At 42.7% G+C, this 17,839-nt stretch overlaps 1 protein-coding gene across 1 annotated transcript in view; it reads left to right on the forward strand.

The window, feature by feature from the left end:
* LOC121285540 (ubiquitin carboxyl-terminal hydrolase 30-like) overlaps positions 1-17,839 on the forward strand; it is a 37,100-nt gene that overhangs the window by 12,712 nt on the left and 6,549 nt on the right. Inside the window, exons 5-12 of the mRNA XM_041202067.1 lie at positions 1,411-1,509; positions 3,143-3,188; positions 3,917-4,011; positions 6,269-6,328; positions 8,046-8,132; positions 10,003-10,077; positions 11,477-11,687; positions 16,932-17,043. Of these exons, the coding sequence (XP_041058001.1) occupies positions 1,411-1,509; positions 3,143-3,188; positions 3,917-4,011; positions 6,269-6,328; positions 8,046-8,132; positions 10,003-10,077; positions 11,477-11,687; positions 16,932-17,043 (785 nt within the window). The remainder of the gene's footprint in view (positions 1-1,410; positions 1,510-3,142; positions 3,189-3,916; positions 4,012-6,268; positions 6,329-8,045; positions 8,133-10,002; positions 10,078-11,476; positions 11,688-16,931; positions 17,044-17,839) is intronic.

Genomic DNA, 17,839 nt, shown 5'->3' on the forward strand with positions numbered 1-17,839 from the left:
TCACATTCCAGAAACTCACGCCCCTCTTGTCCTTTTGTACTATTCCTATCCCAGCCTATATTTGGATAATTGAACCCGCACCTCTGTAATTTCTTTGCAAACTTGTTTCTCCACATCCCTTCCACCAGTTGGTGGTCTATACACTACACCAATCAATGTTATTGCACCTTTTGCATTCCTTACCTCTAGCCAGAGAGATTCCATCCTTGACCCCTCTGGAACACCTCTCTCTAGTACTGTAATACCATCTTTAATCAATATTGCCACCCTTTCTTCCCACCCCCCACTCACCCCACTTATCATCCTTTCAACCTATCCTGTCTCTCCTTGTATGCAGGAATATTTAACGCCCAGTCCTGCCCTTCTTTGAGCCAGGTCTCTGTTAAAGCAATAATATCATAATTCCATTTGTACACCTGTGCCTGCAGGTCACCAATCTTATTAACCACACTCCATGCAGTCACATGTATGCCCTTTAGCCCTGATTTAGGCTTTTTTACTTTTCCCCCTTATTCTAGCCCCATCTAATGACTTACTATTGCCTATATTCTGGCCCCATCTAATGACTTATTGTTGCCCATTCTAATTCTACCAAACTCTCCAAGTATTCTATCTACCTTGATGCTACTATCTAATATATCCTCATTATCAGTTGATACTTCACTACTTCCCACTGCCAGTTTTTCTCCTCTGCACTCTAAATTTCCTTCCAGGTTCCCACCCTCCCTGCCAATCTAGTTTAAACCCTGCCCCACAGCACCAGCAAACCTCCTCACAAGGACATTTGTCTCGGTCCTGCTACAGTGTAACCCGTCCTTCTTGTACAGGTCCCACCTGCCCCAGAACCGATCCCAATGCTTCAGAAATCTAAAGCCCTCCCTTTTACGCCATTTTTCCAGCCATGTGTTTAACTGCTCAACCTTCCTATTTTAATACTCACTGGCACGTGGAACTAGGAGTAATCTTGAGATTACTGCTTTTTAATTCCCTTCCTAACTCCCTAAAATCTGCTTTCAGGACCTCATCCCTTTTCCTACTTATATAATTGGTCCCAATGCGGATCACAACCTCTGGCTGTTCATCCTCCCCCAAAAGAATGTCCTGCTCTCTATATTGTCTTCCATAACAATACTGAGGGTCATTTACTTCATTTCACCTCTGTACCATTACTGAAAGCTGTTGGCTCTGAGTTTCTATGACTGATATCTGCGTTCTGTATTATGTTCACATGCTTCTACTTTTAAACAATGGCCTGGCAAAATGGGAAACTTGTCAATTCCTGCCAAAGCCCACCCTAAGCCATTCCTTCTGGTGTACAGGAGTGCTCGTTTCTGTCACATCTCTCGCTTTCCTTGACCCCTTTTCCTGTTTCCACTGAGCAGCACTGTTCTCCTCGTCTTGTGTTTGCAGGATGCTCACGAGTTGTTTCACATTCTCACCGCGGCTCTGGAAGACGAGCGGGATCGCCAGCCTCGAGTTGCACATTTATTCGACGTTCGGTCTCTGGAGGTAAAATGGCTTATTACACTGGGATTGTGTTCTAATGGTTGCAAACGTAAGTACAGGACACGTGGTGAGCAGGGCTTGTTGTGCTTTAAGAAAGTCCACTACCCCCTTTTGTTGTGTCCAAAAACTGAACTGGGCTTTTAAAGAGAAACTGTGTACAAGCGCCAAATAGTCCGATTGCAATTGTTGCTGTGTTTCAGCATCTTTCCACAGGAAGGATTTGGAAGTAATTCACGTTTATGTAACATGTTTTAATTCGAAGTGGGTTCAAGCAGACATGCCCTGCAGCTGCTCAGGTGAAGTGGTGGGGGGAGTATTTTCTTGATAATGAGCCATGTGTTGAAAATGTGTATTAAAACTGGTTGACCAGATTGTGAAATATTGCTACTTCACTTTGAGCCGAGAGATTAAAAGCCAATCAACTCATCGCGCACTCTTTAACTTGAGATGGTTCCCCATTCATTTTGAAAATAACAGGAGATGGTTTATATGGGTCCCAGAGAGGAATGGGGAGGGAAAGGGGAATGGGGTGGGAAGATGTACCTGTTTCCCTGAGCAGGAAGAAGTCAGAGGGACAACCTCCCATTTCCTGCAGACACAAAATAAAGGGGCAAAGACTGCCCTGGAATCCAGCCCAGTTCAGCCTGTGGTGGGAGTGTGTGGGCCTAGTGAGGGAAAACTATAGGCTTGGTTAGCAAAAATCAGAGCCTGATAAAAAAAGTTAAGCTTGCTCACCCATGTGGAATAATATGGCCTGGTTTTTATGTATTCATGAGCTGGGATTAGAGGCTGTGAATTCAGTGAGTTATGATTATATCTCTCACTTTACATTCCTTCACTGCCTGTAAAATAAAGCAGCTTAACAGCAACTCACAGTTAATGTTAAAAAATGTCCCAACACATTTCACAGACTAATGAAGGAGATATAGGGGTGGGTGCCTACAAGGTTGGTCAATGTGGTAGGCTATAAGGAGCATCTTAAGGGAGGGCTGAGAGGGGGAAGAGGTTTCGGGAGGGAGTTTTGGAGTGTAGGGTCTACTCCACTGAAGGCATGGCTGCCAATGGTGGGGTGAGGGAAGTTGGGGGGGGTGGTGATGGACAAGAGACCAGAATTGGAGGAATGTAGAGTTCTTGAAGACTTGTAGAACTGGAAGAGGTCACAGAGATAGGGAGAAGTGAGGCCATGGAGTGATTTGAACATGAGGATGAGAATTTTAAATTTAAAATGTTGGCGGAATGGGAGGCAATGTAGGTCATTGGAAGGGACCAGTTCAGGGTGCGAAGTGGTATAATTATGACAACTCTCGCCCCGGTCTATACCATTGTTTAAGTGGATACTCAACAGTACAACTGCTGTTCTAAATGCTACAGGTACCAAATACACTTAACCTAAGAGAATATCAGACTATAAATGTGTTACTTGTTCACAAAAGGTCACTCATTCACACACTTGTGCAACCAGACCCAATGTGCATTTTTGACAAAGACCCCAAACACAAGGTCGTTTCAAACCCTATTGAAACACATGCTTTTCCTACCTGATTCTTGATCGAAATTAACAAATTCCTTTTAAAAACAAACAAAAAGTATTTTGCCTTGCGCCAGCTTTGGTAATCTGTATCTCTGGTTTTTGTAGACTCCGCCAGAATCGCAGGAAAATCAGCTGAGCTGCAGGAGCCGAGGTAAGAATCTTTGTTCTAAATTGAATTTCAGTAATGTATGTTCTCAATCCAACTGTGTTAGTAAATAACTGCCCAGCGGGGGACAGAGCAACAATAACGGCGTGACTGGAGAGGCTAAAACTATAAATTTTCCAGGCAATGAGATATCACGCTCACTGCCTGCATAAATTGGAAAATGGTAGGATTGAGTTCTGATTTGAAGGAATACATCGTGGTAAAGGCTCACTGTGACTGTGGCTTTGAATATTGAGCTGAAAAAATAGCCCTGCGTTCAATTTTTTAAAAGCATGTTACTTGTATGTTTATTTTAAAGGTCACCCTTAACTTAGTAAAATGTCCCAAGGAGCTTCGCCAGCATTTATCAAACAAAATTTGACACTGGGTCACGTAAAGTGATAATGAGACTGGTGACTCAAAGTTACCAAAGGCCTCGCCTTGAAAAAATTCTCTGCAAGATGTCACAAATGTTTCTTTATCAAATTGGAGTGCAGATGCACTCAGTCCAAAGATTACTCAAGAAAGTCCTGATAGTTAGTTACTTGCTATTGGTCTTTTCATGCAACCTTCGTTTATCGCAATTCAATTTCCATCTGCCTTTTTGGGATCGTTTTGTGTCTTTTTTTTACAGCAGCCATTAAAATTGAACTCCACTAAGTTGCCTGATGTGTTTTGCAGGAGGTAAGACAAATTTTATAACCGTTAATTCACATTCTATCTGATTATTTAAGGGCCTTTGCTGCCACCACCAAGCCCTTGGAGGTCTCAGCATCCGTTCCACGGCCGACTGACCAGTAACATGGTGTGCAAACGGTGCGAGCAACAGGTGGGTTCATGTGAAGAAAGAGGGGACTTTACCTAACAGCGACTGTGCTTGGAGAGAGTGTAGTGTAGATTTACCAGAAGGACATCTGGACACCAAGGGATAAATTACAAGGAGAGATTACACAAACTAAGGTTGTATTACATGGAATTTAGAAGGTGAAGGGTGATTTGATCGAAGTTTACAAGATATTAAGGGGAACAGATAGGGTAGATTATAGAGAAACTATTTCGGCATGCTAGGGGGCATAGTCTAAAACTTGGGGCCAGACTTTTCAGGAGTGAAATCAGGAAATATTTCCACAAGCAAAGGGTGGTAGAAGTTTGGAACTCTCTTCCACAAACTGCAATCGTTGCAAAATCAATTCTACATTTTAAAACTAAGATTAATATCTTTGAATAACAAAAATCTATCAAGGCATATGGAGCGATGGCAGAGTTAGGTTGCAGATCAGCCATGATCCCATTGAACGGCAGGACAAGCTCAAGGAGCTAAATGGTCTATTCCTGCTTCTGTGTAAACATACATGAGTTTTTAAGCTTCAAATGGTGCATTTTAGTTACCTACTGAAGTTCTAGCATGAACTATATTTCTTTTCTCATTTTGAAAATTAGATGTTTGAACCATAAATGCTAACATCTGAACTTGCAGTGGTGTCCAAGTGCCACATCAATCCCTATATTGCTAATTAACTGGCTTACACAAAAGCATTGGTGGACTTACTCCCATTAGAAACCCTTGTGGGTGAGAACGAGTGGAAAGAGAATTGTGGATGATTGAGGTTGTTCGCTATCACCATTGCAAGTATTGAATTCTGTAGAATTATCCCAGAAACAGGCCATTCAGCCAACTGGTCTACACTGGCGTTCATGTTCCTTAAGAGCCCCTCCCACCCCATCATCATCTAACCCCATCAACATAACTTTCTATTCCTTTTTCCCTCCATACGTTTATGTAGCTTCCTCTTGAATGCATCTATGATATTCCCTCAACTAGTCTTTGTGGTAGCGCATTACACATTCTAAGCACACTTGTTAAAGCCCTTCATCCTGGGGCAGAATTTTGCACTGGTCAGGAGGGCTCGGCAGGGGTGGGCGAGAAGCCGCCCGCGATCGGGGCCCGGACAGCGATTTCACACTGGCGGGCCAATAAAGGCCCGTCCAGCGTGAAATGTGAGCTGCAGTGCTCAGTGCTGCTTGTGCGGGGGGTGGGGGTGGTGGTGGTGGTGGTGGTGGAGGGTGGTGGGTGGTGGGTGGGAGGAGGGCGAGCACGAACTTTGTGGTTGCGTGCTTGAAAATCTTCCTGATGCACGGGGTTGCCTCAGGGAGGTGAACATGTTTCAAAATTTAAAAATAACTATGTTAAAACTGTTGCAAAACATGTGACATGTTATTAATTAAATTTTAAGATTTTTCATTTGCGTGGATGAGACTTCCGAAAAATTGCAAAAGCTGCTTGGCCTTTTCGCCTGCCCACGGACCATAAGGTTAGACAGGCAGGAAACATTTCTTTTCATTACCTCAATAGGTCTTTTAATTGTCGACAGGTGTGCTGCCAACTCCGGCGCGTGCCCGCCGACTGAAATATCACACGAATGCTCAGTGATGTCGGGATGCTCGCCTGGTGTCATTTTACGCTCGGTTGTGTCGGGTACACACACCCGCCCGACAAGCTGAAAATTCAGCTCCTGAATTCTGAACTGGATTTATTAGTGGCATTTTTTACGGAGCCTAGAGGGGGTCGAGGCCTCTAATTTTGGACTTACCCCACAAGTGAAAACATGTTCGCTATGTCTACCGGTTCAAACACCATCATAATTTGTATGAGACTTTGTAAACCTGTAAAGGAATGGGCCACACAAATCCCCCCTGTTTTATGCAGAGGACAAAACTTGTTTTCTGTTTATTGAGAGCTACAGTCCTGAGCCGTGACTTGCTCTAAACCATTTGTATTGCACGTTCACGTGCTGATTTTTGCTTCGTTTTATTCGCTCACACATCGTTTCTCTTTCCCTAGTCCTGGCTCCATAGATGGTGAGCTGTGAATTCAGGCCCACAGAACAAATGGAGCAGAATGCCCCTGCTAAGGTTGCAAATACAGATGAGGGAGGGAGATGGACTGCTACTGCCCTCCCTCCGCTCTCTGGCCATCGTGTATTATGCAAAGCGCTGGTATAGGGAAAGACTTTACCACATTATCACTGGCTTTACCACTTTATTGACTTTATCGTATTATTACTGGCTTTGCATTTTCTTGTTAGAGTCCTGTGAGGTACGACACATTTGACAGCCTCTCCCTCAGTATTCCAACAATCACGTGGGTATGTATTGCCAACTATTTATTTTAGGCTGATTACATTGTATTATTTCTACTGATTACAAAAAAAAAATGATTCATTGTGGTGTAGAACTATAACCAACTTCAGAGACTTGAGCACAATAGTCTAGGCTGAATCTCTCGTGTAGTAGCTCACTGTTGGGGGGAGTATTTTTCAGATGAGATGTTATCTGCCCTCTCGGATGGACACACAAAGTGGCTTGGCGTTTTTTCAGAGTTGCAGGCGAGTTTTCTCCAGTGTCCTAGATAACATTTGTCCCTCAACCTACATCACTGAAACAGATTTATTCTGGCTATTATCACATTGCTGTTTGTGGGGACTTGTATGTGCGGTGGCTACACTTCCAAAGTACTTCATTGGCATTAAAGTAGGAAGTGGCAGCATAGTGGTATTGTCACTGACTAGTATTCCAGAGACCCAGAACCCAGGGTAGTGCTCTGGGCACCCGGGTTCGAATCCCACCACGGCAGATGGTGAAATTTGAATTCAGTAAAAATCTGCTGATTGTTGCAAAAGGCCAGGGAAGGAAACCTGCTGTCCTTGTCTGGTGGCGGCCTACATGTGACAACGGATTGAACGAGGGGCGAGCAATAAATGCTGGCCTAGCCCGTGACACCACATCCCATGAATGAATAAAAAAAATAAATGAAGCACGATGGCAGTAAATGCAGGTTTTTCATTCTAAACGAATGAAGTTAGCTCACCTGTTTGGTACCAGAGAGCGTGGAAGAGGAAGGATGTTGGCTTCAGAGTGGGAACTGAGGTTTGAGACAAGTTGGGGGGGGAGATCAGTTGAGTGCAAGAGCAGGGGCAGCAGGGGAAGGACGGGAGGGACTCGGGTAGGGAAGACTGGTATAAACTTCGAAGGGGACCAGAGAAGGTAGTGATACCGTAGAAAGGAGTAAAGAGGAGACATGATGAGAGCAAAGTAATGGGATTAAATCAAAATAACTTATTTTTGGGGGGAAAAGTGAAGTTGAAAGCAAAGTTTTGTCTGTGGAGAAGAAAATGAGTGCTTGGATACTCTCATTACAATGTTTCATACATTACAACAGTGACTGCACTTAAAAAAAAGTGCTTAATTATCTGTAAAGCCCTTTTGGGATGACCCGAGATCCTGAAAGGTGCAATGTAGATGCAAGTCTTCCTTTATTTGAGCCGCATTGCCATCTAGTGGCTGTAGATGTGCAACCCCATTGTCACGTGCATCTGATTGCATGCAGTTTTCCCACTATAAAGTGTTGATTTGCTTAGTTAGGGTTTTGCCATTTGTTGTAGCTTATGTGGACAGTTTGTAAATGTTAATGATTTGAAGAGATATAAGAGTTTACTCCATTTACCCTTTGTTAGGATCTATGCTTCTAGCGGCATATACACTCTGTTCAACTACGTAAAAGACTCCATGATCCCATCAACACACTTATCATCCGATATATTGTCATGGTTTAAGTAGGATTGCAGGTGACTGGGAAGTGGAGATAGAGGAAGCAAAATAAGCTAATTACTTGCTATTCAGCTCACTAAAGCTGAAAAGTAACTTTAATTGATAGCTACACTTTTTCTGTCATGATTATCATGGATGATGGTAATAATGGAGGAAACTATATAAATGTAAATATTGTGGGTGTTACATTGAGCTGATGTGTCTGCTCTGTGCAGAACTGGTTTTAAATGACCTGTTATTTTTCTACCTCCCCAGGGCAGACCTGTGACACTGGACCTCTGCCTGCAACACTTCATTTCCTCCGAGTCCATTAAAGATGTGGTGTGTGAGAATTGCACTAAGGTGAACAGCACGCCCATCTATTCCAGTTAACACCGGTGATGGTTTTTGGACAAAGTAGAAGAACTCTACACGTAATGGACACGTGATTCTTATTGGGCAGATAAACTTTGGCCACCTAAGGTGGTGGTGCCAGTTTGCAATGAGGTTTATGAGTGAAAGAAAGTCAGAAATATTTTTATGGGTTAAAAATAGAAATAAGGTCCTTTTCCTGATGGCTCGGTTGGTAAATGCTGGATCTCACAGGCTAGCGGTGGGATTTTCCAGCCCCGTTCACTGCCAGGATCGTCTGGTCCCACTGAAAGTCGTTGGACTCCCACCACGACGGAGCCGGAAAATCCCAGCCTAGGATGGTTTGAGGTTCGATCCCTGGTCTATCTTGATTTAGTTAATCTCCAGGTAGAACAGTGAGAATTGCACTAAAGTTGGCTCTAAGTGGCTAAGAGGAGGGGGAAAGATACCACTCGGGGTTCCCACTTATGAGGTGTTGACCTCCACTGGGAAAACATGTTTGTGGAAATGAAGTAAAAACGTGGGCTGTGATGCTGCCAGTGGTTGAACAGCTAGCTAATGCTCACTGTCTAAGCCGTGACATATGAAGCATAACTATGACAACAATTCCAAAGATTTAGAGGGAAAAAGGTGCTAAAATTAATAAAGCTGAGAGATGATGCATCGCTGTAGACAATTAGCCATGAAGTTGTTATCTAGCAGTATTATAGCATAGTTGTGATGGTACTGGACGCACAATCTAGGGGCCTGAACTAATTCGAACATACGAATTGGAAGCAGAAATAGGCCATTTGGCCCCTCAAGCCTGTTCCACCATTCAATAAGATCATGGCTGATCTGATTGTGGCCTCAACCCCACATTCCGTCTACCCCCGATATCCTTTGACTCCCTTGCTAGTCAAGGGTATGCGAGTGCCAATCCCACCACAGCAGCTGCAACATTTAAACTCAGTTAATTAAATAAACCTGGAATAAAAAGCCAGTATCAGTAATTGTGAAAACGAAACTACTGGCTTGTCACTAATTGTTCGTTCGCAACCTTTACAGAGAAAAATCTGATGTCCTTACCCAGTCTGGCCTATGCATGACTCCAGACCCACGGCAATGTGGTCGTCCCTCACACTGCCCTCCGAAATGACCTAACAAGCCACTCAGTTGTATTCAAGAAAGCGGCTCACCACCACTGTTTCAAGGGCCAATTAATAAATACTGGATGCAAGCGACACCCACATCCTGTGAATAAGTCAAAAAAAAAAAAAAAAACCTGCAGCACTTGTTTACCATGAGAATCATTTCACTAACGCCTGTACTCTTCAAGCTACCTTATTGTCTGTAGCCAGTACTCCACTTGTTAAGCTGGTGAACAGTCAAGTCCAGACCGAATTTTTAAAAAGAAAACTTACAAATTTAACCCATCGTGTGCCGTTTTGGAGCCTCAGAAAGATAGCCCAGCATGAATCTGAGCTTTCAGGAGCGATGGGGTGAGGAGTGTAAAGGATCCAACCTAGGTATGAGCATTAGACAGCCCATCTAACTGAGGCCTGTGTGTTCATCTGGTTTATTCAATAGACTGCCTCAGGCGCGGTTTCTGAAAATACTGCAGCCGGAAGGCGTCAGATGTTACGTTGGAAGCAGCTCCAAAATGCCTGATAGACAGAAGTTAATTGTGAATCTCGAATAACCTCGGACGTGTCAGGAGAACAGAGCGCTAGCCGGAGGGGGAGAAATGGGAGTGTGAGTCGATGTGAGTCCGCAGCCACTGACCTCAGTGTGCAATGTGGAAGTTAGAAGTTGGTCATCAGCTTGCATTTCAACGTTTTTCTCCGTTCTGACAACACTTTCCATTCTTCTGCAAATTCAGGCGGGAGAAACACTGAGCGGGCAGACTGCAGAAAACCAGAGGACAACCTTCATCAAACAGCTGAAAATTGGAAAGGTGAGATTTGCATCAGTGGCTGGATCTGCTGCCTGTGAGTTTGATGGTTATGCCACTGAAAAGCAAAAAGAAAATTGGATCCCATTTGGGAGAGAAGAGACTTTGTGACGCTGGAAACATCGAGCAGGTCAGACAGTGTTAGTGCAGAGGATGATGAGGTGAACGTTTCAGGTCTATAATTCTTTGTCAGAACAGCTCTGGTGAAGGGTTATACAATCTGCAGTGTTAACCCTACCATTCCTTTAGAGATGCTGCAGAATGCTTCCGGTATTGTCAGTTTCTATATGGCACTGCTGAACCCTCAGCAGCACTCGGCATCAGAATTGTGGCATAAACGCCACTTTTGTTTGATCGATGAGTTTTCAGCTATCTCCCATTGCCTCCCACCCTTCAGTTTGGTTTTGGCTTCTAAGTACTTACTGATTCACAGGTATCTGCCATCTTCCAGTGCTGCTCAAGGAGGCATTATTTATGTGTGAGCTTAGATAGCGACGTCGGCAGCTTACTGACAGCAGCTGAGTGAGAATCACAGCTGAACCACGTCCCTTTCGCACACAACATTCACATGTTTATTGGGAGTCGCCAGTGCTCAGGAACTAAAAAGATGACAGGTTTCCCCCAAGCCCACACCATACATCCCTATTCTCGTTGTGATCAGACAACTCAGCAAAATCTGGCTATAGAATCTGGGGCTTTCCTACTCAGTCTGGCTCAGATCCATGTTGGCAACGTTTTCTTGAGTTTTTAATACCTTTCTTTTAAAGAAAGTAAAGAACTCATCCAGGGTAATCATAGGAAGACCAAATTGACCCCAGCCCACTTGAGTTAGAGAAAGGCAGGGTGAGGCCATGTCACTCACTGATTGCTCTGCAGCAACTGATTACTGTAAAATGTACCAGTGCACAGGGATTGGGCTGTTTATAATGCTCTGTCTAGGCTCTGTGCTCCCCCAGTGGGGGCCTCTTGTGCACCCCTGATTTTCATCACTTCATTGGCGGCCGTGCCTTCAGCTGCCTGGGCCCTAAGCTCTGGGATTCCCTCCCTAAACCTCTCCGCCTCTCTATCTTTCTTGCCTCTTTTTAAGATATTCCTGAAAGTTTGACCAAGGCTTATGGTCACTTGTTCCAGTCACCCCTTACATGGCTTGGTGTAAAGCACCTTGGGAGGTTTTACTACATCAAAGGTGCTTTATAAATGCAAACTGTTGCAAGCTCACATGTTATTAGCCTCTATGAGAGGGAAACTGATGCTTAAGAAACTGGATCCCAGCTGGGGCCTATGCCATTTGGTGAGAAAACATATACAAAAAAAAGACCAGGGACAGTGAAGACCACAGACGTGCTGTACTTTCCAATCCTTGCGTCCTAAAGTTTTCTCATTTGACCTTTTTGCTCCTAAGCTCCCTCAGTGCTTGTGTATCCACCTGCAAAGGCTTTCGTGGTCCAACCATGGAACCCCCCTGAAACGCAATGAGCATGTGCAGTTCAGCGAGCTCCTCTCACTCGATATCTACAAGTACCGCAGCCCATCTCAGAGACCGGGCCACCGCAGAATGAGCAGACCTGCCAGTACAGGGAGTTTACCACGTATGCTGGAGGAGACCAAGACAGGTACTCAATGTATTTTTTACTTCTTCTTTCATGGGATGTGGGCGTCGCTGGTAAGGCCAGCATTTGTTGCCCACCCCTAATTGCCCTTGAACTGAGTGGCTTGCTGTGCCATTTCAGAGGGCAGTTAAGAGTCAGCCACATTGTTGCGGGTCGGGAGTCAGATGTAGGTCAGACTGGGTAAGGATGGCAGATTTCCTTCCCTAAAGGACGTTGGTGAACCAGATGGGTTTTTAATAACAATCATTGATAGTTTCACGGTCACCATTACTGAGACTGTCAATTCCAGATTTATTAATTGAACTTAAATTCCACCAGCTGCCATGGTGGGATTTGAACCCATGTCCCCAGGGCATTAGCCTGGGCCTCTGTAATTAGTCCAGTGACACTAATGAGAAGCTCACCAGGCAGCACCTGAAATTGACAATGTGATGCTTGTTTCCATTTCAAGCTCTTTTTTTTAAATCAAGGATTTTCATATTAGAAGTTAATTCTTTTGGAGTATTTATGATTCTGTTAATGTATCTACTCCAGAGTTATAAGAGGTACATTTTATTCCTCAAATTCTCTCCACTCCTCTTTATTCCCCCTCAAGAGACAGATCTCATAGGTCATCACAGGCACCTTCCACCTACTCCACCCAAGTGGCTATTCTTCCTACAGAAACAGGCTGTTCTTCCATGGAGGCTGCTACCTATAAGATCAATCTTGCTTTCCCACAGCAAACTCATTCCAATGGTTGAGCCAGATCAGAGGTATAACCAGGAACTTTAGCCCGTCCATGGGATGTTGAAGCTAGCTGTGTGGCTCCCCCACCGTCACCTCTTTGTTGAGCTGTAAGCAGCTAGCCGTCAGCTCTGGTGTAGTGAGGCTGATCACTGCTGCTCTCCCTCCCCTCCACGCATTGCCCTTCATCACCTCTTAGCTGATGATATTTCCCAGCCAACTCGGCACAGAGCCAAAGGTCAAAACTGTTGTTATGACATGGTGCATGATGTGTGCCAGACAGACCAAACCCACAAGGGAAACTTGGTCACACTATCACAATGGTTTTGTAATTTGTATTTACTAAGAGATTTGTGCACTGAATTCAGAAGTAAGAAGTCCACCAAGACCTTTAAGATTTTAAAAGTTAAATTAAAATAAAATATTTATTAACAAAATAAAAGATATCAAGCACATGTATAAGACTACAATTACTACTGTAATAACTCCTAAAATTCCTAATTAACCTGAACCCCAGTTATACTTCCTTTAAGGCAACGGCCCACAATAAATTTTAGATTTAAAATAAACTCAGCAAGTTAACACAATACCCTGGACAGTGGAATTCCAAATGGCTTTTCTCCAGCTTCATATGCACAAATGCTGAAGGCTTCATTAAAGTTATTTCACACACTCCTGTTAGATCTTATATGGCCTTCTGACACACAACCTTTCATTCTCCTTTATATATGTTACTCTCTTTTTAACATGTAAGTTCTATTGTTCCATATGCCTTTGAAACTGTATCTTCTCAATATAAAAACTTTCATGGTGCCAATGTTGTCAGTAACCTTTGGGAAAACAAAACACATTCCTTAGCCTTGCTTATCTGGCTAGTTGTAAACAGACTTAAGGTCCCTTTGAAATCCAAATCTCCCTTCATTTATCTAAAAATGCAAATTCCCTTTTCACCTTACATGCTAAGCCAGCATCCATGTTTACTCATTAGCATGTCAAGCACTTAGCTTCTTTTGATGATTTAAACCTGTAGTTTACTTGACTCCGAATGTAATTAAATCACACACACACCCAACTATACTTACCTCCATAAACCTACTTCACAATAAATCAGAAAAATATTATGGAAAAAATCTTAGTTTCATGACACCTCCATCCTTATGGAAAAATGAACCATCATAATTTTAAAAGACGGCTTCATTTTCTTAACCCATTTTACAGTACTTACTATACTTATCTATATACCCAACTTATTACATTACCAGATGCATGCATTAACATAATATATATACAAATCCTTTGTATCAACAGAGGTCATTTCAGTCCAGTGTCCAGGTTTTTAAATGTCCAAATCCTTTTGAACTTTAAGCTCTCGACAATGCATTTGCAGTTAGATTTTCTCATCCGGCCACGTGTATAATCTGTAAGTTAAATAGTCGCAGTAATAAACTCCATCTGAACAGCCTTGTATTTTGGTCTCGAAATCTGTCCAGAAATTTTAAAGGATTGTGATCTGTATAAACAATTGTTTCTGATGAATTGTTTGCTACGTAAACCTCGAAATGCTGCAATGCTAACAGCAGACCCAGAGTCTCCTTTTCGATCGTTGAATATTTTATCTGTTGGACGCTCAACTTTTGTGAAAAATACCCTACCGGTTTCTCAATTCTAGTTTTTCCATCTTGCGACAGTACAGCCGCAATGCCTACCTCACTTGAATCAATGGCCAACTTAAATTGCTTGGCATATTTGGATACTGCCCAAATCTAGTGTCGTGGTCAATACAGTTTTTAAACTGTCACATGCCTTCTGACACTCCAGTGTCCATTGAAACTTTTTGTTCTTTTTTTAATAGTTCAGTCAATGGAACAACCACTTGGCTAAAATTTGGTACAAATTTCCAGTAAAGCCCGTTCATGCCCAGAAACCTTGTAGGCACGGGGAAATCCACGATGACTTTGACTTTCACATCTCTCGGAGCCACCTTGCCAGGTCCAATGGTATGGCCTAGATATGTAATGTATGCTTTCGCAAATTCACTTTTGAACCAAGTTCATCACCAAATTAGCTTCTTGTGGGTGATTAAATAATTCTTCCAGAATTTGTAAATGCTCCTCCCATATTTGACTGAAAATTATCAAGTCGTCAATATAAACAGCAAAATTGCTCAGTCCCTGCAATTACTTTGTCTGTCAGTCTTTGAAATGTTGCTGGTGCATTTTTCATACCAAATGACATGACCTTAAACTGATATAGTCCATCTGGCATCACAAAAGCCAATAGCTCCTTTGCTCTCTCCGGTAACGGTACTCGCCAATATCCTTTCAGCAAGTTAATCTTTGTGATAAACTTTGGTCCCACTTTCTCAATGCAATCGTCCAACCATGGTATAGGATATGAAACCGCTTTTGTCACTGCATTCACACACAGCTTTTGTGTTCCATCTGGTTTCAGTACCATCACAATAGGCGAACTCCAGTTACTGCAACTAGAATAATTATGTCATTTTGAAGCATTAATTCAATTTCTTTCTGTACTTGTGATAACTTTGCTGGAGTTAATCCATAAGGATTTTGCCTTATTGAAAATGAATCTGCTACACACATCATGGTGTAGCTAAATTTGTCTTTCCTGGCTTATTCTAACAAATAGCTTTGCGTGACTGCAATAGCTTCTCCAAATCACTTTGACACTTGTCGGGAAGGTAACTCAATATTACATTTAAATCATTAAGTACCCCTCATTATCCAATTTGCTTGGAGGAAAATCAATTTCAGAATCCTTCATTTCTACCTCTTTTTCTTTATCTACCACCACTAATACCTCCTTTTGGTCCTCTTCCCTCTCAAAGTACTTTTTAAGCATATTTGCATGACACACCCTCTGCTTCTTCCCTCTATCTGGAGTATTTATTAAATAATTTACTCACTCAGTTTCTTTTCAATCCTGTAAGGCCCACTAAACCTTGCCTTTAATGATTCACCCAGTACTGGTAACAAAACCAACACTTTTTCCTCAGCAACAAAACTACGAGCGGTGGCACTCCTATTTGCCTTCACTTTCGTCACTTGCTGTGATATCTTTAAGTGCACCCCAGCTAACTCAATGCTCTGTTCAATCTTTCTCTGAAGTTTGATACATAATCCAGGAGAGTATTTTCGAATTTTGACCCACCAATTTCTCATGATTCAACTTTAGCGGTCCACTTACCTCATGACCATAGTCAAAATCAAAAGTAAATCCGGTCAATGCATTAGGATCATTCCTAATAGCAAATAACAAGAATGGAATTCCCCATCCTAATCCTGTGGATAGGCTTGACTATAAGCCCTCATCATGGTTTTTGAAGTTTGATGCCATCTTTCCAAAGCCCTTCATGACTCTGGATGATAAGTTGTTGAATTAAACTGTTTTATCCCCAAACTGTTCATCACTTCCTTAAACAGCTGTGACATGAAATTTGAACCCTGGTCTAATTGTATTTTTTTTAGTAAACCATATCTTGTAAAATATTTAGTCAACTCTTCCACAATTCTCTTTGCTGTAATATTTCTCAAAGGTATCGCTTCTGGAAACCTTGTAACCACATCCATTATTGTTGGCATGTACTGAGTTCCACTTTTAATCTTAGGGAGGGGTCCTACACACTCAATCATGACTCTAGTAAAAGGTTCCTCAGATGCTTGAATTGGAATTAAAGGTGCCAGCTTAATCACTGCTTGTGGTTTCCCTATCACCTGACTTTGTGGCATGTTCTACAGAATTTTACTATGCAATCTAGGACAATAAAAGTGTATTTGTATTTTCGCCTATGTCTTTCTAATTCCTCACTGTCCCCCTATGGAATTTCATGCTCTATTCTCAGTATCTCATTTCTATATCCAGACGGTATAATAATCTGATGCACTTCCATCCATTTTTCATCTGCTGAAACTTGATACAGTCGCCACTTCCTCATTAACACATTACCGTTAAGGTAATAACATTCTGGAGTACATTCTGTCTCTGTTTCTGAGTAAACTGTCTGATATAACTGCTTTACTCCTGGATCTTTTTGTTGTAGCTCTACCAACTGCCTGGAGCCAAACACGTCAGCTTCATTCTCTTCCATTCTCTCTTCCTGAACAATCTTATTAAAGATTGTATCAGCTAATTGAACTTCAACACCTTTTCCCTGCCTTTAATTTCCTCCTCCTCTTCTTCAACACTTACAAGTTTCTCTTATATATAAAAAATTTTTTTTATTTTTTTATTTTTATGACCAAGTTGAATAACTTTACACTTCCCTGCAATATACTCCATCTGCCATCTTGTTGCCCAACTCACTTAGCTTGTCTATACCTGTTTGCAGCCTCTTTGTCCTCCCCACTGCTTACCTTTCCACTGAGCTTGGTATCATCAGCAAACCTTGATACGTTGCATACGTTAGAAACTTAGATTTCATTGTCTCCCAGCAGCAGTCAGTGAGTTACTTCAAAAATGGTGCTTTGAAATCATTTTATTTCCCTGTCTGTCTCCTTTCAGGATTCATGCAGCCCAGCCTGAGCAAAATGCAAGTTGCAAACGGAGCGTGTTCATCATCTATGCTATCAGCTTCTTTCGCAACCTCACCGTCTTCTGTAACTCGAAGTTATGCGTGAGTTTTTCCAATCTAATTTTTCTCCCTAAAACTTAATTTTGTTTTGGCTTTATGTGGAACTAATGGTACATCAAAATGCATTTCAGAATCGAAAGATCTTTCAGGTGGGTTTCCAGGATGATTCTGGTGTTGCACAGTAGCAGTCCTGGGCTTCTGCTCTAGAGCCCTAGTTAAATAGAAGAGCCTCAGCATCACAGATGCCAGTCTTCGGCCAATTCGATTCACTCCATGTGACATCAAGAAACGGCTGAAGGCACTGGATAGTGCAAAGGCTAAGGGCCCTGACAATATTCCGGCAATAGTACTAAAGACTTGTGCTCCAGAACTCCCCCCACCCCCCCACCCCCCCCCCCAAAAACAAGCTATTCCAGTACAGCTACCACACTGGCATCTACCCAGCTATATGGAAAATTGCCCAGGTATGTCCTGTATACAAAAAGCAGGACAAATCCAACCCGGCCAATTACCACCCCATCAGTCTACTTTCCATCATCTGTAATGGAAAGGGTCATCAACAGTGCTATAGAATGGCACTTGCTTACCAATAACCTGCTCACTGACGCCCAGTTTGGGTTCCGTCAGGGCCACTTAGCTCCTGACATCATTACAGCCTTGGTTCAAACATGGACAAAAGAGTTGGACTCCCAAGGTGCGGTGAGAGTGACTGCCCTAGACATCAAGGCCGCATTTGACCGATTGTGGCATCAAGGAGCCCTAGCAAAACTGGAGTCAATGGGAATTGGGGGGAAAACTCTCCACTGATTTGAGTCACACCTAGCAAAAAGGAAGATGG

Source organism: Carcharodon carcharias, chromosome 13, assembly GCF_017639515.1.
Source record: "Carcharodon carcharias isolate sCarCar2 chromosome 13, sCarCar2.pri, whole genome shotgun sequence".
Classification (NCBI taxonomy): Eukaryota; Metazoa; Chordata; class Chondrichthyes; order Lamniformes; family Lamnidae; genus Carcharodon; species Carcharodon carcharias.